General features: G+C 42.6%; 1 protein-coding gene across 1 annotated transcript in view; it reads right to left on the bottom strand.

Annotated features, from left to right (window-relative positions):
* F13A1 (coagulation factor XIII A chain) overlaps window positions 1-25145 on the bottom strand; it is a 235169-nt gene that overhangs the window by 9074 nt on the left and 200950 nt on the right. The window contains exon 15 of the mRNA XM_023741733.1: window positions 11368-11504. Within this exon, the coding sequence (XP_023597501.1) occupies window positions 11368-11504 (137 nt within the window). The remainder of the gene's footprint in view (window positions 1-11367; window positions 11505-25145) is intronic.

The raw sequence follows: 25145 nt of genomic DNA, 5'->3' as shown, positions 1-25145 counted from the left end.
GAAAGGTTAAAGAACCGCAAAGTTCCCAGGGATCCCACCGATGCAGCTATGAGGTCTGGGGAAGTCGCTCTCAGGTGTCGCAGCACAGCCTGGCCAGAAGGTGCAGAGGCATACAACACCTGGTATTCAGGGATCAGAAAGAGAAGCAAGATATAGACAGACGAGAAACTGAGCAATGAGGAAAGACAAAAGGGAAAAAGAGGGAAAAGAAAACAAAACAAATAAATAAAAATAACAAGAAAGGCCCCCCAGAAAAACACGAAAAAAAAAAAAGCCAACGAAAAAAGAAATGTCCTCAGGGATCCCTCTGCCCTTCTGTGGAAGCCGAAGGGGAGTCTCCCTGGCTCGCATCTCCACCTGGCCAGAAAGGGCTCCCAACTCAAGAAAAGGAAAAGAAAACAGACAAACCATTCAAAACGAAGAAAAGCCCTGGGATCCCACCAGCATGGTAGCCCAGACCGGGAAGCAGCTCCACACTCGAATGGAGCTCTGCAGCCCCTCAGGAAAAAGCAAAGATGGCACACGGAGCCAGGCACTTGAGCGAAAGGAGGGGGAGGTGACGAGAGGCAAGCAAGAAATCCGAAGAAGCAGAAAAAAAAAAAAAAAAAGCAACACCAGCAGCCAACAAATGACACTCAAAGAGCCAGCCAATGCGGGCTGGTGTTTCTGGACAAGAGACTGTGTCCGTGGGAAGCAGAGGAGGCCGAGTGTGGGTGAAGAAGTGTGGAGAGTGGGAAAGCACATATCACAAATTGCCAGCGCTCTGGAGCCCCTCAGGAAGAAGCAAAGATGGCACACGGAGCCAGGCACTTGAGTGAAAGGAGGGGGAGGTTGCGAGAGGCAAGTGAGAAATCAAAAGAAGCAGAAAAAAAAAAATGCAACACTAGCAGCCAACAAATGGCACCCAGAGAGCCGCCCGCTTGGGTGTGTGGAATCCAAGCAGCTGGTGCCTCCCGGTCAAGAGACCGTGGCCACGGGAAGCAGAGGAACAAACGAACAAAAGCTCTGGGATCCCACCAGCATGGCAGCCCATACCGGGAAGCAGCTGCACACTTGAATGGAGCCCTGCAGCCCTGCAGGAAGAAGCAAAGATGGCACTCGGAGCCAGGCACTCCAGCAAAAGGAGGGGGAGGCAGCGAGAGGCAGGTGAGAAATCAAAAGAAGCAGAAAAAAAAAAGCAACACTAGCAGCCAACAAATGGCACCCAGAGAGCCACCCGCTTGGGTGTGTGGAATCCAAGCAGCCGGCGGTTCCCAGTCAAGAGACTGTGGCCGCGGGAAGCAGAGGAGCCCGAGCCGGGGTGAAGAGGGGTGGGGGGTGGGAAAGCGCACACCGCAAATTACTGGCTGTTTTGTCTCCCACTGGACGCTCCGTGAGGCTGCTTTCACGTACCCCCGTTTGCTGGTCTCTGATAGGAGTCCAAGATGGTGGATCCGCGCTGTGTTAGCTGGTAGGGGACCTCTCCATGAATCTCTCCTCGCTCTCCGTTCTCTGTCAGTATTCTCACTCCATTTGGTGCTTGGCTGAGTTCTTTATCTCTTCATTTGATGTTCTAGGGTTTCAGGATTGTTGCATTCTCCGTTTGGCTTAGTTTTTCGGATCTTTGCTGTGGAGGGACGGCGTGGTGCTTCTGCCTAGAGCGCCATCTTGCCGGAACCTCTCGCCACTGCTCTCTTTTTCTCAGTTTATAGTGGCGAAAGGGCACAAGGGCCTGGTTGGCTGGTTCTGTAAATTCCAACACAAACGAGGCCCCTTCCTGATGCTCTGTCAGAGCCCTCAGCGACATTGCTATTGGCCATGGTTCCTTCCACTGACCTTCCAGTAGATGTGTCCATCCATGGTGGGGAGTTGGGGTGAGCCCCTTGCAGCCATGTGCCAGCTGAACTCGAGCTTGTCCCCCAGCCCTCCCCATCAGCCTCACCTGTATGACCTACCTTCTGCCTTGCTCATATTTAGCACTCTACTTGCCTCCTGGGTTAGAGTCCTATCTGAATCCCCCAGCTGCCTTCACTGAGGACATGACACCCAAATAAGCTCTTGTCAATCCTCTTGGGAGAGACCTTGTCCCCAAGCCCAGCAGCTGGAACATCATACTACCTGCTGCCATCTGACTTTCTATCTTCATGTAACCCTTCATGTAATCCTGTTTCCACCACTGGGTCCCTCCATCCATGCACCTTCTACTACTCAACTGTGGCCACCAGTACCCTAGTGCATCCTAATAACTGGGCCAGCCTTTCCTGGTCCCAGTGTTCTCCTCATCCTCCCCAGCCCATGCTCATAAGCCTCAGGGCCAAACTCAGTCCCTGGATGGCTGAGATCATCAGGCTCAGGGAGATTGAGGTTTCTTTGGGGGTGCTTCACATGTGTCATCCCTTGTAAGCCTCAGGAGGAAGATAGCATATGCATGTTTCATATGTGTGATAGCCCCACAAGGTAGATACTATTCTATACATTTTATAATTAAGAAAATTGGAGAGTTAAACAAGTAAAGTAACTTTTCCAAGATTTATATGGTTGGTAAATCAGCGGAGGTGAGATTTGAACCTATGCTTATCTGATTTCCAGACCAATACAGGCAGTCCCTGGGTTATACATGAGAGCTGTTCCTAAGTCTGCCTTTTAGTCAAATTTGTAGATAAGTCAGAACAGGTACATACGGTTCTTATTTAGCATCAGTTAGTCTAATGTTTTCTTAGTGTATAGTAAACATTTTACCTTTCTATGCATATAAAACACTTAATAAATAGTTCCAAACTGCCCAATGTTTTCATGAGTGTCACAAAGTAGTGTGTGCATTTGTTATTATGAGGCATTGTGTGAATTTAACTTAAAATTTTAATATAATAGGCTTTATGACAGTCCGTTCTTAAGTACCAGTTAATCGTTTAAGTCAGACGTTTGTAACCTGAGAACTGCCTGTACTTTTCCTACTAATGCAGATTGTATTTCACCTTTTCTGACCACTGTGCTTACTTTTTCACGTTTTTATTTCTCAAGGAAGAAGATGTCCCTTTTCTTCAGTACTAAGAGCTTTCTGCAAGGTGTTGTTCTTTGAGAATTCCTAGGGTCTGCTTTCTGGGCCCCAGGGATGGCATGTGTTGGCTGGTCTACCATGGACCTCTGGGCCTGGCTATTTTCATGGAATTATTAAGACACAGCATATCAGACTTGGAAGGGACTTTAGAAATCACTTAGTCCAACTGTCCCGTTTAACAGATGAGGAAACTGAGATCCTAAAGAGCCTAGGGAATTGTCTAAGGTCACTCAGCCCAATGACCCAGATAGTGGAAGAGCTGGAGTTAGAGCCAGCTGCGTGTTCTTTCTAGGTTCAGCTAGTACGATAGAGTTTTTTCTATTTTTGAATTTCATGAAAACCTAAAGGCCAAGAAGCAAAATGAGAGATTTGCTGCGTGACAAAAGAGTTGGCTGCCTCCCCACAGTGCAATCTGTTCCACGTGCTTGGTACAATGTAGCGTTTGTTACAAATAGGAGTAGTTCAGATGTAAACCCAGCTGGTTCTCAAAGTTACTTTACGATTGCTGAAATTGTTGCCCACTCAATTTGTATTTCAATGGATTTGGGACATAAGAAACCAGTTACCATTGAGCTTACTCTTACTCATGGTGACCCCATGTGTGTCAGAGTAGAACTGTGCTCCATAGGGTTTTCAATGGCTGATTTTTCAGAAGTAGTGCCAGGCCTTTCTTCTGAGGTGCTTCTGGGTGGACTCAAACCTCTAGCTTTTCAGTTAGCAGCTGAACACATTAAACATTTGCCACACCCAGGGACTGTATATAAAGCTTCTGTACATAACTAACAGTTTGGGGTGCTTAGAAGTTATGAAAATGGAAATTTTGATATATCTGTAATGATTAATACCAAGTGAAAATTGACCTTGTTTCTACTATATGATAAATTTGGTTATCAAAATGAACACTATTATATGTGAAGTTTATTTTAATGGATATATCTGCCTGTCAGAGCTTTTTAGAGAAAAAAGCAAATTGGGGTGAATGCATCCATTTTAATTGTAAAAAAATCAAAGACATTGCTATCTAACTAGCATGCCATGAGTGTGTGTCTATATAATGAAATGCTGTGTAGTGGTTAAAAGCATGGGCTCTGGAGCCAGAAAACTTGGACTCAAAACCTGACTCTCCCACTTCCCAGCTATGTAGTCTTAGGAAATTTATTGTACTTCTTTAAGCCTCAGTTTTCTCATATGTTGTTGTTGTTAGTTGCCCTTGAGTTGACTATGACTCCAGTGGCCCCATGTGTGCAGAATAGAACTGCTCCATAGACTTTTCAAGGCTGTGGCCTTTCAGAAGCAGATTGCCAGGTCTTTCTTTTGAGGCGTCTCTGGGTGGGTTTGAACCTCCAACCTTTTGGCTAGTAGTTGAACACTTAACCATTTGTGCCATCCAGGGTCTCTTTTTCTCCTCTGTAAAGTGGGGGTAATGCAGTGTTTACCTTAGGACTATTGTAAGATTTAAATGACTAATCCAAGCACAGAGCCTCACACAGGGCTGGCATGTAGTGAACATTCAGTAAATATTAGCTAGCTAGCTATCACTCTCTCAGTCACACCAGCTTTTTATTTCTTTATTTACAGGAAGACAAACGAGTGGTTCAGCTGCTCCTCTGTCTCCCAGCAGGTTAATTTATTGTTTGACAGAATTTACCAGATCAGCAGGTTATGGTAACATTTACGCGAAGATACTTTTCAGGCTTTTGGCTGAGCAGAAAGGGAAGGGAACAGTAGCCACATGGCTGGTTTACTCAGTAGAGTCCCTCAGCATGCTCAGGCGTTAACATGCTCAGCTGCCAACCCAAAGGTTAGAAATCCAAGGCCACCTAGAAACACCTTGGAAGATAGGTCTAGCTATCTACTTCCAAAAAAGCAGCCATTGAAAACCCTATGAGCAAAGTTCTACTCTGACACACATGAGGTTTACCATGAGTTGGAATCAACTCAATGGCAACTATTTTTTATAAAACAGCAAATCAGCTAGCTGTTTATGACTTTGATGTTCAGGCTGAGTTTTGTGTTAAAATCGGTTTCCCCAAATGGTGTGTGGACTTGGCAAGTAGCTGGGGTATGCATTAGGCAAGTGGGACTGAGCTTTACGTGAATGCTGTCTGAGCACACAAGACCACGGAGGGCCTGCACTCAGATGAATGGAAAAGTGGGAGTGAAGGATTGAGAGGAAGGCATTATTGCCCCCAGGTTAGGATAAGGAAAGTTCATTTTGAAGACATCAAGTCGCTCCTCCTAGATTGTGCATCTAGTGAATGGCCAAGCCAGATGGAATTCTGGTAGTCTGATTTCCGCTATTCCCACCAGCATCCCCAACATGCGACTTTAGGACCGTGAAGGAAGTGGTACGGTGGGGAGAACTGGGGTCAGAAAAGGATAGCATAACTTTAGGAACAGAGACAGGTTGGGGGACCCAAAGAAGGTTCTCTGTGATCAGCAAGAAGAGAAGAGTTGTTCAGGGCAGTTCTATGGATAGACCCCAAAGGCCCCTGAGTCAGGGATCAGGAACTTGAATGAGGCATGTCCTACTAGGCACCACAGAGTGCACTGGGGGACCAAAGGAGCAGGGGCTGATGGCCACCTCAAGAGATTGGGTGGCAGTGGGAGGGGTTGCAAGGAAAGGAAACTGTCAAGGAGAGTCAAGAGTGCCCACAGCCTGAGCTACCTGAGACCCATCTGCCCTGTAGACAGAGCCTAAGTGAAGGGGAAACCTGGGTCCACATGTCTGTACCTGACCTAGTCTGCATCAAGTCAGAACCCAAGGGTCCCTCAAGTGTCAGTAAAGCAATATGCATTTCAGCTGAGCATGGTGTACATTTACAAGAGAAGAGGGGAAAGGCCTCACATCTCAGAATTCCAGACATTAAGTAAATCCTTCCTCTCTCGTATCAGTGGCCAGTGGATTAGGAAAGGCACATAAGGCCTTGGGGGTTCTCCCTGGGGCTGCCCCAGACTTTGATTTTGACACTGGTAATCTAAAATGTCTAAATTAATGTGGTGTTTGCTAACTCTTCTCTTAATTTTGTTCTTTATAAATGTAGCTGTGCCAATCATTTTAATCAGTTATATAAAAACCAAATCAGGTGAACAACGCATACTCGCATACCAAGGTGGTTCCAAGGTTTGAAAATCACTGACTTCACTATTGGTTTTCTCACCTGTAAAAGGTGGACACTGATAGTACTGAATATGATGTGGAGAGGCTGGGATGAGTGAATATTTGTATTGCACTTAGAACAGTGCCTGGCACATGTAAGTGCCAAGAAGTGTTAGACATGTATTCTTATCAGTGTTGTTGTTATTATTATTTACCACCATCTTTGTGGTTGCTGTTTGCCTGACTCTTTGCAAAATAATTGAAGAAGGTAAGCTCCTCCTGCCTATATGCAGAGAAACAATTATCTATCCTTAATCTACAATGATGAATTCAACATAAACAAAAGTTTTATGGTATTTCCCAACAGTTGTGCTGTCTTTACCCCAATTCATTCATTCTCATTCCTGGCTCCCCCAAGAAACACTTTGTGAAATAGTTGCCCTGTTTAGGGGTTTGGCCTGGACCATGTCAGGTACGTAACTACCTCAAACAGAAACTAAATCCTTGACCTTAACCTCGTTATTTGCTCTTACTCATAAAACTCCACATGCTGATGCACACATATGTAGACGGTCATACATGAAGATACAGATGCACCTACGTGTACATTTACCTGTAGAAAAGCATACACATGAAGATACAGATACATGTCTATGTGTGCACTTACCAACAGACACACATGTGAAAATATAGACACATGTCTACATGTGCATTTACTGACAGAGAAATACACACATGAAGATAGAAAGGTACATATCTATGTGTGTGTTTACTAACAGATACATACGTAGGCATGCAAAGATACAGATGCATATCTATGTGTGCATTTTCCTTCAGATACATACCCATGTGAAAATACAGACACATGTCTATGTGTGTGTTTACCCACAGATGAACACACATGTGAAGAAACAGGTACATGTCTACATGTGCATTTGCCAACATAAATACATACAGAAAGAGAGAAGAATAAAACTATTTGCCCATATTTGGCAAGTGGGTAATATTGGAATAATCCTTTTTGCCTGGGGATAGATGTTGTGATGAATGATTCTCAGTAATGTGCTGAGCCATCAGGCCATACTGGCCATTCATCATCTTGAATGCATGCAGGCAAATGGGATTATTATTACAATAAACTGCAACTTCCAGGGTCTGTCCTCTGTGTGTCTAAACCTCCATCTCTGTCCTCCTCTGGAAACTGAAAATTTAAACCAAATTCACAAAGTCACGGAATTTTTCTCTTGAAATAACTCACTGAACCTAATTATTTTTTAAAGAGAAAAGTGAATCTGGAAGATAAATTATTCGATGTTCTGGAAGTATCAAACGCAGAAACATAAAAGCTGAGTGCCTATGGCAGCATAATCTGGGAGCATCTGAGGCAGGCAGGAGGCAGGGGGGAGCAGGGACATCAGGCATTTCAGAGCACAGGTGGCTTGAACCCTGAGCAAGAAACCAGACCTACACGACTCTTCCTCTTCCTGGTTTCAACTTCCTGCTCACCAGCTCTGCCTGCCCAGGCCCAGTGCTTTGGGCATGAGATCCCCTCACTTATGGGTCCCTGGAAGGGAGTGTGGTGGGCAGGTGGGGGTGATGATTTCTTTGACTACTCAAGATGTGTACCCTAGAAAGGAATACAGTCTTGAAAAGTGTTCTGACTCTATAGAATTGTACCTTTAGGGGTCCGAGTTTTATGTGGATCTGTCCCTCTTTGATCAGATCTCAGCAGCACAAAGTACAGTGAAGTGTTTCTAAGTATCTGACGAGATGGAGGGGCTGCTGGCTGGCCCAGGTCTTGGCTGTGAAAGTGTGTGCCTGAGGCAGGAGGACACTGAGCAAGTGAGGCAGGCTCCAAAGTCCCTCATCCAGCCTACATAACATATTGTGATGGTTAAGGTTGTGTGTCAACTTAGCTGGGCCATAATTCTCAGTGGCTTGACAGTTATATAATGATGTAGTTTGGCAGTTATGTAATGATGTAATCATCCTCCATGATGTGATCTGTTGTGATCAGCCAATCAGTTGTAAGGGGAGTATCCTTAGGGGTGTGGCCTGCATCCAATATATATATATGGATGTTCTGGCAAAATTTGCTTGCTTGCTCTGGATCCTGCATCTGGCTCATCATCACCTAACCTTTAGTTCTTGGGACTTGTGCCAGCAGCCTGCCATCTTGCCAGCTGATCTTGGATTCATCAGCTTCCACAGCCCATGAATGAGGAGCGGCCTGCCGTCTGACCTGCCGATCATGGGTTTGTCATCCCCTGCAGATACGTGAGCCTAGAGAAGCCTCCAGCCTAATGCCTGACCCATGGACTTGGGACTTGCCAGCCTCTACAACCTCATGAGCTATTTCCTTGAGATAAATATATATATATATATATATATATGCTTCACGGGTCTTGCCTCTATAGAGAACCCAGCCTAAGACATATATTTTCTATTTCATGCTGTTTCCAATTTTTGACAGTCTCTGAGAAATAAGAGTCACTGGGTGGTACAAACAGTACCGTGCTCAGCTGCTAACTAAAAGGTTGGAGGTTTGAGTCTACCTAGAAGGACCTCGGAAGAAAGACCTGGTGATCTATTTCCAAAAAGTCAGCCATTGAAAACCCTGTGGAGCACATTTCTACTCTGACACACATGGGGTTGCCATGAATTGGAGTTGACTCCACGGCAACTGGTTCTGAGATATAGAGCTTCCATTGCCTGGGAGAGATTCCATCCTGGATCTGGGTTCCCATAAGTGACTGAAAATCTCTTTCTGACTTCTCTGCTACAGACCTGTGTTTTGGTCTTAACTACAAATAGTACTTTAAACCACAGTATGGGTGGGACATTTGCCTATGTCCATGTAGGGACTGACTTCTGTCATTTAACTGAAAAAAAGCCACTTTTTCTCATACTGGAGATGTCAAATATTAACAATAAGCACAGCCCAGGAGACTCCACCTGCTTTAAGTCCTATACCTCCCAAATGGTGGGCCATTGCCCTGTGTGACGAGTCATCTTTCTCTAAAACACAGGGTGCCGCTTTTCATGGGCTGGCATGTGATCAAGGTAGCATTTTTGAATCTTTACACCTTGGTACAACCGAGGTGCAAAGGTAGCTGGAGGTTGCCAGACTTGCAAAGCTGCAGCTTGTGGTGTACCGTTTGAGAAGGAAAAATTGGATACAGCAGGGGGCTGTTTGGAAGAAGAAACATGTTTCACTTTGCCTGAGCGAATCTTGCATCTGATTAGAGTGGGAAGGTGTGAGAATGGGCGGGTGAGACTGTCGTTTCTGACGAAAGCAGGGCTATCTCTGCTGACCTCTCCCTCTAGCTGGGGTTGATTCCTAATTTAATTCTCTTTTCCTGCAACTTTCCTATTAGCACAGGAAGGTTGTCATGTTTCGTGGTTGCATTGTTTTTTAAAGTACTCAGATTATTTTCTCTGTTGTTGATTGCATCAGCCAGCATTAGGCAACTCTTAGATGGTGAGGCAGAAGCTGTGAACACTATGGTAATTTGCAAGAAATGCAGAGAACCCTCAGTGGGCAAATTCTCTTTTACAGGTGGACCAGAAGGGGTGAGTGAGGTCTCCGTAAATTCCAGAGTGGGGTAGCTTCCTTGAGGGCTTTGGGAAAATTCCTAACATATCCAGTCAAAAAGCAGTTTCCCAAGGCAACAAAGCCTTCCACCTTCCTTTCAGTGTCTTACAAGGTCACCCCACAGGAAATGTGCTAGATTGATCGATGCTGACAGGGAGTTATTTGTAGCAGAAATGAAAGTAATAGGCCTCAAACATTGGGAACCATTCTGGGTGTCAGACTTGAAGTGCAGCACTGACTAATTGGAGGGTACGGGAGAGGGAGGGAGCCAAACCCCATTAGAAGCAAGAGGGACGAAGTCAGGACAGGTGTTTGACCCCCAAGAGAGAAGCCTCAAGGAAGGCATGACAGCTGTTTCAAATATTTGCAAGCCGTTAGCGGGAAGAGACATGGCTCTTATTCTGCACAGATCTAGATGACAAAATCAGGATTGTTGGTAGGACCAAAAGGTAGAAAAGGTACTTTATAACATTTAGAGCTACCTGGCCATGGAATGGGCTGTCTTGTTGGGTGATGGGCTCTTTGTCAATACATGTCACAGAGGGAGAGACCTAGGCATAGCCTGATGGTGCTGGGTAAGAAGAGGTTTCGCTTCATTCATATTATTACAGAGCCTGAGGTAGTCTTTGGCCCCCTGAAAGGGGAACCAAGTTGAGACCTTGTTAGGCTCAACCTTTTTCTACTAAATGCAACAGTTCTAGAGAAAGGTGCTTGGCTTGGTAAAATCTGTGAGGTGGGGTTGTAAAGGAAGGGCCCCATGAAAAGAGGCACCTTTTGGCACAATATCTGACACATGGTAGGTACTCAGTAAATATTAGTAGAATTGATATGAGGAGGCAGCATGACAGAATCCCTGGGTGATGCAGATGGTTAACTCACTCAGCTGCTAACCAAAAGGTTGAAGGTTTGAGTCCACCCAGAGGTGCCTCTAAAGAAAGAATCAACTCTGAAAATTCAGCCATTGAAAACCCTACGGAGCACAGTTCCACTGTGACTCACACTGGGTCACTGTGAGTCAGAATTGACTTGATGGCAACTGGTAACTGGTAGTATGGCACAATGACTGAACACTGGGTTCTGGAATCAGTCACCTTGAATGTGAATCCTTATTGTACTCTTATAAGCTGCATAACTTGGGTAGACCAGTCAACCTCTCAAAACCTTGAGTTTCTCAGCTACGAAAGGAAAATAATAATAGCACTTACCTCATTAAGATGGTTTTAAGGCTTAAATGATGGAAGTGTGGGTCAAACCCATTTTTACTCCATGCTCTGCATAAATGGCCAATATGGAGGTAGTAGCTTCTCAGACTTTTTCATTGAGGATTAGCTGTAAGTTTAGGAAGGACTAAAAGAGAGAGATGATAGAGATATAGAGATGATAGAGATAGAGATGATAGAGATAGAGACGATACGGATAGAGACGATAGGGATAGAGACGATAGGGATAGAGATTATAGGGATAGAGATGATAGAGATAGAGATGGTAGGGATAGAGATGATAGGGATAGAGATGATAGGGATAGAGATGATAGAGATAGAGATAGATAGGTAGAGAGAAAGAGAGAGGGAGAGAGAGAGAAAGCTCCCGACAAACCCAACCCTGTCTCCTCACTCCCTGCCCCTCAGCCCTTACCGGAACATCTTTCTCTTTGGTCTCATCAGTCCAGGACCATCCAGGTATATCCAGACATTTTGCAGGGTTTCTGTTAAAGGGTTGGTGAACTCGACTATCACAACCATGTCAGAACCAACTACTTTAGCACCAGGGACCTAAGAAAGAGTAAGGCGAGAAGGTAGCTAATTAGTAACAACTGAAAACTCTTTCTGCTCTGCTTTCTACTTAACCAGCTCCACGTTTGCTTATGGTATACAGTATAGTTATTTTTTGGCAATAGAACCAGTGTAACGAGGAGAACTTATTGCTCTGTCTGGTGGACACTTATTGAGAAAAAGATGGAAAATTATTAATTAGAACAACACTCTTTTTCTCATTATAAAAACCAACCTAATTAGAGTGCAGGTTAATAGCTGTAGCCACTGGCTGCTCTTCGTTAGGGGGAGGTAGAAATGAATTTGGCGTAGCAACAGATTTCTATGGTGAAGGCCATCAGGTAAATTTCTGCTTCTGGATGCAGCTCAAATTTCCTGCCAGGGCTTGGAGATTCCTGAATTAAAGTGGTAGGAAACACTCTGGGGAATCTCTACCTTCTTACTTTTAGATACACTAGGAAGAAATTTGCCCTAAGAGGGAATCCTTTCTGTTGTACTTGAGAATGAAGAATCTGGACACTAAGGCAAAAGAGACTTTAATCTGGAGCCACCACATTTGAGTTCGGGAGATCTATAAGGCTATTTGTTGGTGACTTGATCTATAACAGCTCTTTGCTATTGAGGCACTTCTGAAAAGTATAGGGTATTTGGCAGAGCATGAAGTGCAACAGCCACAGTTCAACTCCAGCTTCAACACCTACTAACGGCAGGGCCTTTGGTAAGTTACCGAACCTTTATATTCAAGCTTCAATTTTCTTGTCTCTAAAGCTGGACTGATATTCCTATGGGATAATCTATGTAGAATGCCGTTATTATGAGCTCTTATGCTGTGTCTAACTATGTGCAACACACTTGGAATTATACGTCTTCCCAGCACCAATGCAATGTGTTGGAAAATGACCAGGCAGCTATAGGAGGATTTGTTTGATTGTCTGGGGGCTGTGCATGCCAAATGGATGCATTTGTATAAGCTCTAGGTAATGGGAACAAGGTAATAATAATAGCTCATCCCTCATATGAAAGAGGTAAGCTGAGATAACGCATGTATAGTTCACACACTCTGTGGTACTTGGTGAAGTCTCTGTCCATTACAGCTTATACTTTTCTAGAGTAGCAATGCTCATGAGAGTTTATTTGTCTTATATTTTAGCCCACTTTTAACTCTAACACCTAATACATATTTGCCCAATAATTATTTGTTCAATTGGATTAACTGTTTAAAAACTGGTTGTTTGACAACCTAGATGCTCATCAACAGATGAATGGATAAACAAACTATGGTGCATACACACAATGGAATATTATGCAACAATAGAAGAACAATGATGAATCTGTGAAGCATCTCACAACATGGATGAATCTGGAGGGCATTATGCTGAATGAAATAAGTCAATAACAAAAGGACAAATATTGTATGAAACCACTACTATGAAAACTCATGAAAAGGTTTACACACAGAAAGAAACAATCTTTGATGGTTATGAAGGAGGGGAGGGGTAGGGGCAGAAAAACACTAAACAGACAATAGATAAGTGGTAACACCAGCACAACTTGTTCCTGGTGAGGTCATTGAAGCTTCATGGACAAATCCAAACCCCCTTACGGCCAAATTAATGGGCTGAGGGCTGTGGGGACCATGATCTCAGGAAACATCTAGCTCAATTGGCATAACATAGTTTGTAAAGAAAATGTTCTACATTCTACTTTGGTGAGTAGCATCTGGGGTCTTAAAAGCTGTGAGTGGCCATCTAAGATACTCCACTGGTCTCACCCCTTCAGGAGCAAGGGAAAATGAAGAAAACTAAAGACACAAGGGAAAGATTAGTCCAAAGGACTAATAGACCACAACTACCATGGCCTCTACCAGCTTGAGTCCAGTACAACTAGATGGTGCCTGGCTACCACCACTGACTGCTCTGACAGGGAGCACAACAGAGGGTCCCGGACAGAGCTGGAGAAAAATGTAGAACAAAATTTTAACTAAAAAAAAGACCAGACTTACTAGCTTAACAGAGACTGAAGAAACCCTGAGAGTATGGCCTTCAGACACCCTTTTAGCTCAGTAATGAAGTCACTCCTGAGGTTCAACTTTTAGCCAAAGATTAGACAGACCCATAGGACAAAACGAGACTAAAGGGGCACACCAGCCCAGGGGCAAGGACTAGAAGGCAGGAGGGGACAGGAAAGCTGGTAACAGGGAACCCAAGGTCGAGAAGGGAGAGTACTGACATGCCATGGGGTTATTAACCAATGTCATAAACAATATATGTACTAACTGTTTAATGAGAAGCTAGTTTGTTCTGTAAACCTTCATCTAAAGTACAATTAAAAAACAAAAGAAAAACTGGTTGTCTGAGTTTCCTATAAAGCAACTCAGCCATTATTACACCTTGTTCTTTAACCAGTGTATGACATAGGAAAGACATGGAGAAATGAAAATTTCTTATGAATGAAGGTAAATAGAAAGGACATTTCCCAGAGAAGAGGACTCTTGTTTACTGATTCTGAAGTCAAGAATAAAATCTTACGGCTTTACTCTTCACACCATGGTTTGTGACTTACATCTATGCCTATGGAATTCCTAAGTGAAAATTTCAGCCAATTCCCCATGTTTGTTACCCTGTAAATTCTGGTGTCTTGGGGTGGGATGTGTGGAGAGCTGGAGTCCAGGGGGTTTAGGGCTGGAGCAGACAGTGACCACGATGTATTGTGTGCCACAGCATATATTGTGTGCCAGGCGTGGTGTTCAACACTTGGACCAGTGGTTCTCAACCTGGCATGCACAACAGAATCACCAGGAAAACTTTCGTCAGAATCAATTGGACAACAACAGGTACGTGGGTGGTTGTCTAGACTCACCCCAGACAATAATCAGAATCTCAGGAGGTAGAGCCTGTGATCAATTTAAGCACCCCTGCTGATTTCTAAGGCCCAGCCAGAGCTGAGAACCTCCGTCTACATACCATCTTGAGTAAGCCTCACAGCAATGCAGGTGGATTTTATGAGCTCTAAGTAACAGGGTTGCTATGAGCTGGAATCAACTTGATAGCAATGGGTTTGGTTTGGTTGAGTTAAGTAACTTGAGAACAATACAATAATAATGGCTCTTCCTGAAAGAAGAAGGAGGTCCTCTGGGCCCCAACCATTTGTGCCAAGCATTCCGTTTTACAAAGGAGAAAACTGTGGTTCAGGGAAACAAGTAACTTGCACAATGACCTGAAACTACTAAGTGACCTGGCTGGAACTCAAGTTCAAGTCTAACTATAGAACCTGAACTCTAAGACACTGAGGCCAGAGATGCTGGAGAAACCAACAACACAGCAACAACAAAACAACCAAAAACCATTTTGTATTGAGGCCCAAAATGCCAGTTGGGGAGGAAGGAAGATTTCAATTGGTGGGGAGTGTTGGAGTTTGGAACCACAGTGATGAGACTGAGTGTAAATAAGGTTCAGTAGGGAGGAGACTGAATAATTGCCCACCTGGAATGTGAACCACAAGTTACTTGTATGGGCTTGTTGGGACATGGGGTATGGAAGGATTGGCCCAATATGAAGGCTGTGGTGGAAACAATAGGGTTTCTCAGCCTTGGCACTATTGACATTTTGGGACAGATCATTCTATGTTACAGGGAAGTGCCCTGTGTATTGTAGGATATTTAGCAGCATCCCTGGCCTCTACTCACTTGATGCCAGTAGCACCCAGTCATGACAATCAAAAGTATCTCCAGCTATTATGAAATGTCCCCTGGGGGGCAAATTTGCCCGAGGTTGAAAATCACTGGTGTAGACAAAACATTTGGAAGACAGACAGAAATTGTCACTTTCTTCTGAGATGTCCTGTCGCTCTATCAATTCAGATATTGGAAGTATAGAATAGTATATAATTAGGATAATTTACATGGTACCTTGGTTCATTTCCCAAGAGTGCCCAATATATTTTTTCTAAATTGAAAAAAAAATTTATATACCTTTGGATTTTTAAGAGATACAAGATGAGGATAACATTAAAAAAAAAAAAAAAGCTCTGTAAATTGGAGAAAGTAGGGCTAGTACAGATATACTATTGGCCAAAGTATTTGCTATAATCACTTTAATTCTTTCTGGGAAAAATATTTTGGAGCCATCTTCTTCTCCATGGTGTACTATTACAACAAGTTAGGGGTTACAGCTTTGTAAAAAAATTTGGTAATAGCTACTGATCATTCCTCCGCACAGTGGCAAATGCAGACTGAGGGGATTCATTTACTGAAGTCTGTCCATAGGCCTTTAGGGCCTCATGCACTCCAGGTTAAGAACCTTTTCCATACTGGTGGGCTAGCTCTACATGGATTGCTATGGTATAGAAAGCAAAGTGCCCCCTTCCAGGTCATTGATGACAGTGATAGGGACATTTTTGTATTTGAAAAGCTGGCCCATGTGTGTAGGCCTTCATGACTAGGCTTTAGATACAAATATGATTAGAAGATTAAGCCTTCTAGGATAATTTCATATGTCATGCCTAATTGGAGCCCTGGTAGTGAAGTGGTTAAGAGCTATGGCTGCTAACTAAAAGGTCGGCAGTTAGAATCCACTGGCTGCTCTTTGGAAACCCTATGGGGCAGTTCTACTCTGTCCTATAGTATCACTATGGGTCGGAATCGATTGGAAGGCAATGAGTTTCAGTTTGGTCATGCCTAATCAGTTTGCTTCCAGATATCATCTCTGTAATTAGCTCCTGGCATTGGCTTATAAATACTGCCCAGGCTTCCCTGATCCCAGAGGATGGAAAAGGCTGGGGAGGGTGGGCAGATGAAAGCAGGGAGCTGTTTTTAGATTGTGGTGTTACTCTTCCAGGGCTTTGAGCCAGTTCATTCCATTTCCAACCCCTGCTGAGAATTTGCATTTCTAACAAGTTCTCTGCTGATAATTTTCACTTCCACGCCAGATATACTGAATCAGAATCTACAGTTTAACAAAATCCCCAGGTGATCCTTATGTATAACTTCCTGGGAACTTGTTAGAAATGCAAGTTATCAGCAGGGAACTTGTTAGAAATGCAAATTCTCAGCAGGGGAACAAATCGATTTGAAACCCTGGTTTCTTCTGCGATGAACAAAGATTAACGTACCTTTTCTGACATTTTGCCCACTGGATCCAGAATTACACTTTCTGAGATTATAATTAACCTTCAAAATACAAACCAAACCTAATACAAAAGCCTATCCAACATTCAACATCACAGTTTCATACAGCTATTCCTTCTCCCTACCCTCCTTTAGAGGAAAAGGAAGCTTCCACAGTATTTTCATGTTGTGTATTGATTTAAGTGATGCACCGTGCTGGGGTATCTGTGAAATGCTGAGCATAGGGGCTATTTGGGGTGGAAATATCTGTTTGTATCCAATTCTCTAAGGAATCTGCACAGCTCCCTCTTTTATCATACTGTATAAATAATACCGTATCAGCATAGTTGTATTTCTGATTTTCTTGCTCTCATAAAACCTTAGTAAGGAGACCGTTCAGGCAATGCAGAGAAAGTTAGATCAAGAAGAAACTTTTATGTGTATTCACTTTAGAGAAGAGTATCTGTTACTCGGATCAGAAAAAAGGACAAAGCATATAGTCATACTCAGTGGCATCCCAATTTTTGTCCATAGACTTGATGGCACTGTTTTTTAAAATGATCTATTTAAAATATCTGCTTTTTAAAAATTGACACATAATATGATGCTTTTCCAAGTTAAACACCATTCACAAATACTGGCACGCTGAGTTATCTGTTATGCTATTTCATGACAATGAGCAAATACTCTGATTCTTTGGTAAACAAGAACATTCCTAACACACACACACACACACACACTCACTTATACACTCTTTTTGAAATAAATACTTCTTAGGAAATCACAAGATATCTTTCATTGGGTATACACCTTTCAACATACATAATTGTATTCAAAATTGAAACTAAAATGAAGGAAAAACATTTGAGAAAAATAAGAATTTAATTGGCAACATTATTCACATGATTCATTAGTTCATGCAACAGTTCTTATTTTAAGTGTTTTCAATCATGTGTTACAAGTATTACTGGAAATTGAATTTTTTTCTCCTACTCAGTCTATGGCCACTGCCAGTAATAAGCAATTAATTGTGAACTAGGATCACCTGTACCAGTACTACCGCTGCTTCTAACTAACATTTATGTTAGTGTTTAGTAAATAATGCTAATGGTTTTACTATGGTCAGGCAATGTTCTAAGTCTGTGCTGTCCAATATGGTAGTCACTAGCCACACATGGCTATTTAAATGAAAATTAATTAGAATTAAATCAAATTAAAAATTTACTTCCTTAGTTGCATCACCCACATTTCAAGTGCTCAATAGCCATATGATGCTAATGGCTACCATATTGGAAGTGCTGTTAAGTGATTTATGTACATTAACTCATTTAATATTCACAAACCTATGAGGTAGATGATACAAGTCTTCTTTTTTTAGAAGAGGAAACGGAGACACAAAGAAGTTAAGTAACTCGTTCAAGTTCACACAGTAAGTTGGGGAGGTGATACTTGAATGCTAGAGTCCTTGCTTAACCAGACCCTATACTGTGGTACAAACAGTTAACATACTTAGCTGCTAACCAAAAGGTTGGAGGTCTGAGCCCACCCAGGGGTGTCTTGGAAGAAAGGCCTGGCCATCTACTTCCAAAAAATCAGTCATTGAAAACCCTATGGCACACAGTTCTACTCTAACACACATGGGGTCACTATGAGATAGAGTTGACTCAATGGCATCTGGTTTATACTGACTCTTAATACTGATTAATAATAATGATGATAATAATAACTTACATGTATTTAGCAATTACTTAGTAATTCATGCAGTCGGTTTATCATTTTACTTACATTATCTTATACAATCCCCTCTATAGCCCTGTTGATGTGGAAACTAAATTTTAGAAGATAAATTAAATGCCCAAGTTATAAAGCTGGTAAGTTGGCAAAACCCGGACATAAATCTAGGTCTTTCTGACTGCAAAACATTAATCTTTAAATACTCCCTACTCTGTGATCTCTGACAGCAGAGAAGCAAAAATAGTAATACTTCCTGCTGGAAATAGTTTCTTTATTTTCTGAAATCCATTAAAGAATAATTTCAGCATTATCTGCTTATGGTCTCACTAAACCACCAGTTGAGGATAATGATTAGAAGTCGACCCTGAACTAAATTTGAAAATATATACCTCTCAACTCTTTCTTTTTGACTTTCTAGGAGAGGCATCAGCTTCATATGCCAAAGTGAAATGTGACAGAGTGTCCTGGGGGCCTTGATATATATTAATTGATGATAATAGCATTTTCTATGTAGGGTAAAGACAGAGAGATCATTCTTTAAGGTGACCAGTAACCCAAATATAGTGGAAATAAATATAAAGGTTGATGGGATTGGTTATTCTTGATGGTTTTCTTTTTGTGTGTATCTCTTTTTAAGATAAAAAAAAAAAATGTTGTTGTTGTTAGGTGCCGTCAAGTCGATTCCGGCTCATAGCAACCCTATGTACAGCAGAACAAAACACTGCCCAGTCCTGCGCCATCGTCACAATCCCTATTATGCTTGAGCCCATCGCTGCAGCTACTGTGTTGGTCTTTTCTTTCTTTCCTGTCTTTTTAATGATATCTTACTTTCTTCATGTATGATGACCTTGATGTCATTCCACAACTCTTCTGATTTTTGGTCATTAGGGTAAATGCATCAAATCTATTCCTGAGATGGTCTCTAAATTCAAGTGGGATATACTCAAGGTTGTACTTTGGCGCTCGTGGGTTTATTCTACTTTTCTTCAGTTTCACCTTGAACTTGCATATGAGCAATTGATGGTCTGTTCCACAGTCAGCCCCTGGCCTTGTTCTGACTGATCATATTGAGCTTTTCCATCGTCTCTTTCCACAGATGTAGTTGATTTTATTCCTGTGTATTCCATCGGGCAAGGTCCACATGTATAGTTGCTGTTTATGTTGGTAAAAAAAAGGTATTTGCAATGAAGAAGTCATTGGTCTTGTAAAATTCTATCGTGCGATCTCCAGCATTGTTTCTACCACCAAGGCCATATTTTCCAACTACCGATCCTTCTTCTTTGTTTCCAACTTTCACATCCCAATCACCAGTAATTATTAATGCATCCTGATTGCATGTTTGATTAATTTCATTTCAGACTGCAGAAGTTGGTAAAAATCTTCAATTTCTTCTTCTTTGGCCTTAGTGGTTTGTGTGTAAATTTGAATAATAGTTATATCTTCCTTGTAGGCATATGGATATTATCCTATCACTGACAGCGTTGTACTTCAGGATAGATCTTGAAATGTTCTTTTTGATGATAAATGCAATGCCTTTCCTCTTTAAGTTGTCATTCCCAGCATAGTAGACTATATGATTGTCTGATTCAAAATGGCCGATATCAGTCCATTTCAGCTCACTAATACCTAGGATACTGATGTTTATGTGTTCCATTTGATTTTTGACAGTTTCCAATTTTCCTAGATTCATTCCATGTTCTGATTATTAATGGATGTTTGCCACTGTTCTTCTCATTTTGAGTCGTGCCACATCAGCAAATGAAGATCTTAAATGCTTGACTCCATCCACGTCATTAAGGTCAACTCTACTTTGAGGAGGCAGCTCCTCTCCAGTCATCTGAGTGCCTTCCAACCTGGGGGCTCATTTTCTGGCACTAATCAGACAATGTTCCACTGCTATTCATAAGGTTTTCACTGGCTAATTCTTTTCAGAAGTAGACTGCCAGCTCCTTCTTCCTAGTCTGTCTTAGTCTGGAACCCCAGCTGAAACCTGTCAGCAATGGATGACCCTGCTGGTGTTTGAATACTGGCGGCACAGCTTCCAGCATCACAGCAACACGTGAGCCCCCACAGTACGACAAACTGACAGACGTGGGGGTTAAAAAAAATAACAATCAGAAAATGCACAGAACAAATTCTATTTCCAGTAATCCCATTACCAGTGATTTCTCATTTTCATTCTCAGATATATACCTGTCTTGCATTACAGAGTTCATTCGGAAATACAGCCTCGTTCTCAGTGAGCACACAGGAGATGCTTTCCTAACGGTTGGAGCACACAAATTGTCTGGCTCCCTGCCCTAATCCTCTGTGGCTAGCAGCTCTGATTGGGATGGAGTCAGCTCCCCAAGCATGTAATAGCTGTGATGGGGGTGCCCCACCTGAGCCCCCTCCCTAGGGTACAGATTAAGTTGTGTCCTCACAAAATATGTGTTAGAATCATAACCCCTATACCTGTGGATATGATCCTGTTTGGAAATAGGATTTTCTTTGTTATGTTAATTAGAACATATCTGAGTAGGGTCGTTCTAAATCTAATCACTTCTGAATTATGAAAAGAGCAGATTAGACACAGACACACAGGGGAAACAGATGACGTGCAGATCGTCTATAAGCAAGAGATAGCCAGGGAATACCCTGGACTACCAACAAGGAAGGGATGGACACGGCTGAGACCCCAATTTGGAAAACCATGAGAAAATAAATTTCTGTTCTTTAAAGCCACCCATATGTGGTATTTGTCTTACAACAACACTAGGACACTAAGACAGCAGGGTTCCCTGTCACAGAGCTCTCATGATGGGACCTTACAGCATGTGGGAACAGGGCATCTGGGGACACAACTGCAGTGATGGGGATGTGGGTGGAGGAGACATGGGGGAAAGCTGAGTGGACTGTGTGCACTGGACTCCAGGTCTGAAAACCAGGGGCTGCCACTGTGTGCCCTTGGGCAAGTTGCTTGAGCTCTCTGGGCCTTGATTTCTTATGTAGGTATTAGGATAGTTAAATGTAATATTATATGTGAAATGATCTAGCAGAGCATCTGAAACATACTAGCATTTATTTACTCTGAGGTTTAAAGGAAGAAAACGTTGGCAGGTTGACCATCACATATCCTCGTACGTAAGTTCCTCTATAGGGAATGCTGTGGATTCAGTTTCTCAGGTACTGGAGAAAAGGACCACAAAGGGGAGAAATTGGTCCCTTCCACCAACACTTTTTGAAGAGGGAGTAAAGAAGCCCTCCTGCCTGGCCTCCTGGCCCCCAGTCTGAAAACCAGTCTGGAGTGAGGGACCTCATCCTGAAGGGTTGTGGAGATGGGGCAGGGCAGGGGTGTGGCTGGAGCTTGCCGGGGAGTCACAGAGATCAAAAGAGGGAGCAGAAAAGAAAAATGTGCTTGGTTGGAGATCTTAAGAGGGGAAATGTTTCTCAATGTTGAGTTTTTCTTGGATAGAATTTTCTGCATTCTTGGCATTTGCTGCAACTTATTGACTGCACAGCATGGGCACCAAAGAACCATTCATTGAATGAATAAGTAAGTGAATGAATGATTGAGTGAGTGACTAAACAAAGGGATAACTAAATCCTGGAATGTTCTTTTAGCCAACGGAACAAAATAAGTAAGGAGCAAGTGCATGTTAATAAAAAATCTTGGAAATAGAAGATGGTGGAGAAGTCAGATGCTTCTGGTGGTCCATGTTACAACAAAGACCAGAAACAACAAGTGAATCAATTATATATGACAATCTAGGGGCCCTGAACATCAAAGACAAAGTTGAGGAATCAGACTGAGTGGCAGGGGGAGGGAGAGATGATTCGGAAGCAGCGAGGAGTTGCCAGACCTGACCTGGTGGGAGCCTGAGCCCTTCAGGCTAGATCAGCTCCTGGTGCGTGATGAGGCAAGCAGTGGCACTCAGGAGGCATTTTCCACATCAGGAGACACCCAGTGACAGAGAGTCTACTCAGCCATCCAGAACCAGTGAGAAGCAGCCGTCGATCAGTGAAAGATTAAATATTTGTGTCTGGCCTAACACGCAGATCAAAAACACGCCCCTTTGGGAAAAATCTCTCTCCCATTTAACTCCCCGCTCCTTGCTCTGCACTGGGTCCGGGATGGCTTCAGTGATTGCTGAGTCCCCTGGGCAGGAATTAGGACCCGTCATGTGCCCTGAGCCATTCTCCTGTCCTTGGAGAGGGAACAAATTAACAGACAGGGGAAAAAATAATCTTCCAGCTATTCTAAGCCAGGAACTCAGGGTAGGCACAGCTCTTTTGCCTAGGCACAGGCATAAGGGGTCCACGGACTTGAGTGCCTTTCCCCCTGCAGAGACTTGAGTGGGCCCATTTCAACCACGTAGGCCCTCATTACCACAGTACAAGAGGGTATATACCTGAAGTCTAACTCCAACTGTTTCAACTGTGAAGTGGTAGGTTTGTAACATTTGACACTGCTCTGCACATTAAGCAGGGTTTTCACCTACCCACATCAGGGGCCTGAGGACTGGTGGCTCCACCCATGCCACCTAGCCACCTGTGTCAGGGGTCCAAGAATAAGTGGTGCCCCCCGGCGCTTACAGCCAACAGCACTGGGTGCTCATAGTCCCGCTGCAAAACCCACCCACCTATGTGCTCTAGGGAAGAGGGACACACTTTCCTCCTGGACACTCAGGGGTGGCTGTCGGCCCCCTGCCTTGCTCAGCATGTGACACCCTGCTGCAGCTTGATGCCTGTGCCTACACCAATCACCCATGCCTGTCAAGGACTGTGAGAGTCTGTACCACACACTTAGTGGCTGACAACCTAGACACTTGAGCTGAATCCATACAGGAGGAATGGGTGGTCTTCTGGGCTCACATACTTAGTGGCAGTTCTGGCCACCTGGTGGCAGGACGTTGGAGCTTCAGGGGTGCCCGTGATTGGGCTAGCTCACACGAGCAGCCTATTTGGGCATATCAAAACAAAAGAAAACCAGAAGGTAGGACACAGTAAGCAAACATAAAATAAATATAATAACTTATTGATGGCTCAGAGACAACAGTCAATATCAAATCACATAAACAGACAGACCATGATGGCCTCAGTAAGCTCCCAAAATAAAGAATCAAGAATTTTTCTAGAGGAAGAGAATTTCTTACAATTACCGGAGGCAGAACACAAAACATTAATATACAGAACTCTTCAAGAGATCAGGAAGGAAATGAGGCAAAACACAGTCCAAGCAATAGAGAAACTTGAGAAGATTAGAGAAGGGCATAATGACAAATTTAACAGGCTGCAAGAATCCATAGAGAGACAGCAATCAGAAATCCAGAATATTAACAATAAAATTTTAGAATTAGATAACTCAGTAGAAAGTCATAGGAGCAGAATTGAGGCAATGGAAGTCAGAATTAGCAAGATTGAAGATAAAGCACTTGACACCAACTTATTTGAGGAAAAATCAGATAAAAGGATTAAAAAAAAAAAAGAAGAAACCCTAAGAATTATGTTGGACTCTATCAAGAGGAATAACCTATGAGTGATTGGAGTACAAGAACAGGGCGGGGGAGAGAGAAAGAAAATAGAGAGAATTGTTAAAGATTTGTTGGCAGAAAACTTCCCTGATATCGCGAAAGATGAGAAGAAATCTATCCAAGATGTTCAAGAAACCCACATATGGTAGATCCCAAGAGAAAGTCACCAAGACATATTATAATCAAACTTGCCAAAACCAAAGATAAAGAGAATTTTAAGAGCAGCTAGGGATAAACGAAAAGTCATCTACAAAAGACAGTCAGTAAGACTAAGCTCAGACTACTCAGCAGAAACCATGCAGACAAGAAGACAATGGAATGACATATATAAAGCCTTGAAGGAAAAAAACTGCCAGCCAAGAATTATATATTCAGCAAAACTGTCTTTCAGATATGATGGTGAAATGAGGGTAGTTCCAGATAAACAGAAGTTTAGGGAATTTGCAAAAACCAAACCAAAATTACAAGAAATACTAAAGGGAGTCCTCTGGTTAGAAAATCAGTAACATCTGATAACAACCCAAGACTAGAACACAGGACAGAGCAACCTGGTATCAACCCAGATAGGGAAGTCACAAAAATAAATCAAAGCTAAAATGCTGAAAATAGGGAAACAGATGTCAATATGTAAAAGATGATAACATTAAAACAAAAAAGATGGACTGAAAAATGTAGACATAGATTTTTCATATGGAGAGGAAGTCAAGGCAATATAAAGAAATAAAAGACTGGTATAAACTTAGAAAAATAGGGGTAAATATTAAGGTAACCACAAAGGAAACTAACAATCCTACACATTGAAATAAAAAACAAGAAAAATATAAAGACTCAGCAAATACAAAATCAACAAGAATGAAAAAGATGAAAAAAAAAAAAAAGAAAAATGACTGAGCACAGAAAACTAAGTGGGACAAAGAAATTGTGAACAACACACAAAAAAAGACATTAAAATGACAGCACTAAACTCATGCCTAGCAATAATTACGCTGAATGTAGGACTAAATGCACCAATAAAGAGACAGAGAGTGGCAGAATGGATTAAAAAACACAGTCCATCTATACGCTGTCTACAATAGATGCACCTTAGACTTAAAGACACAAACAAAATGAAAACTCAAAGGGTGGAAAAAATATATCAAGCAAACAACACTCAAAAAAGAGCAGGAGTGGCGATACTAATCTCTGACAAAATAGACTTTAAAGTAAGATCCACCGCAAAGGATAAAGAAGGGCACTATACAATGATTAAAGGGTCAATACACCAGGAGGACTTAACTATAATAAATATTT

The sequence above is a fragment of the Trichechus manatus genome, unplaced genomic scaffold, assembly GCF_000243295.1.
Source record: "Trichechus manatus latirostris isolate Lorelei unplaced genomic scaffold, TriManLat1.0 scaffold00188, whole genome shotgun sequence".
Classification (NCBI taxonomy): Eukaryota; Metazoa; Chordata; class Mammalia; order Sirenia; family Trichechidae; genus Trichechus; species Trichechus manatus.
This window is presented reverse-complemented; position numbering and strand designations above follow the sequence as displayed.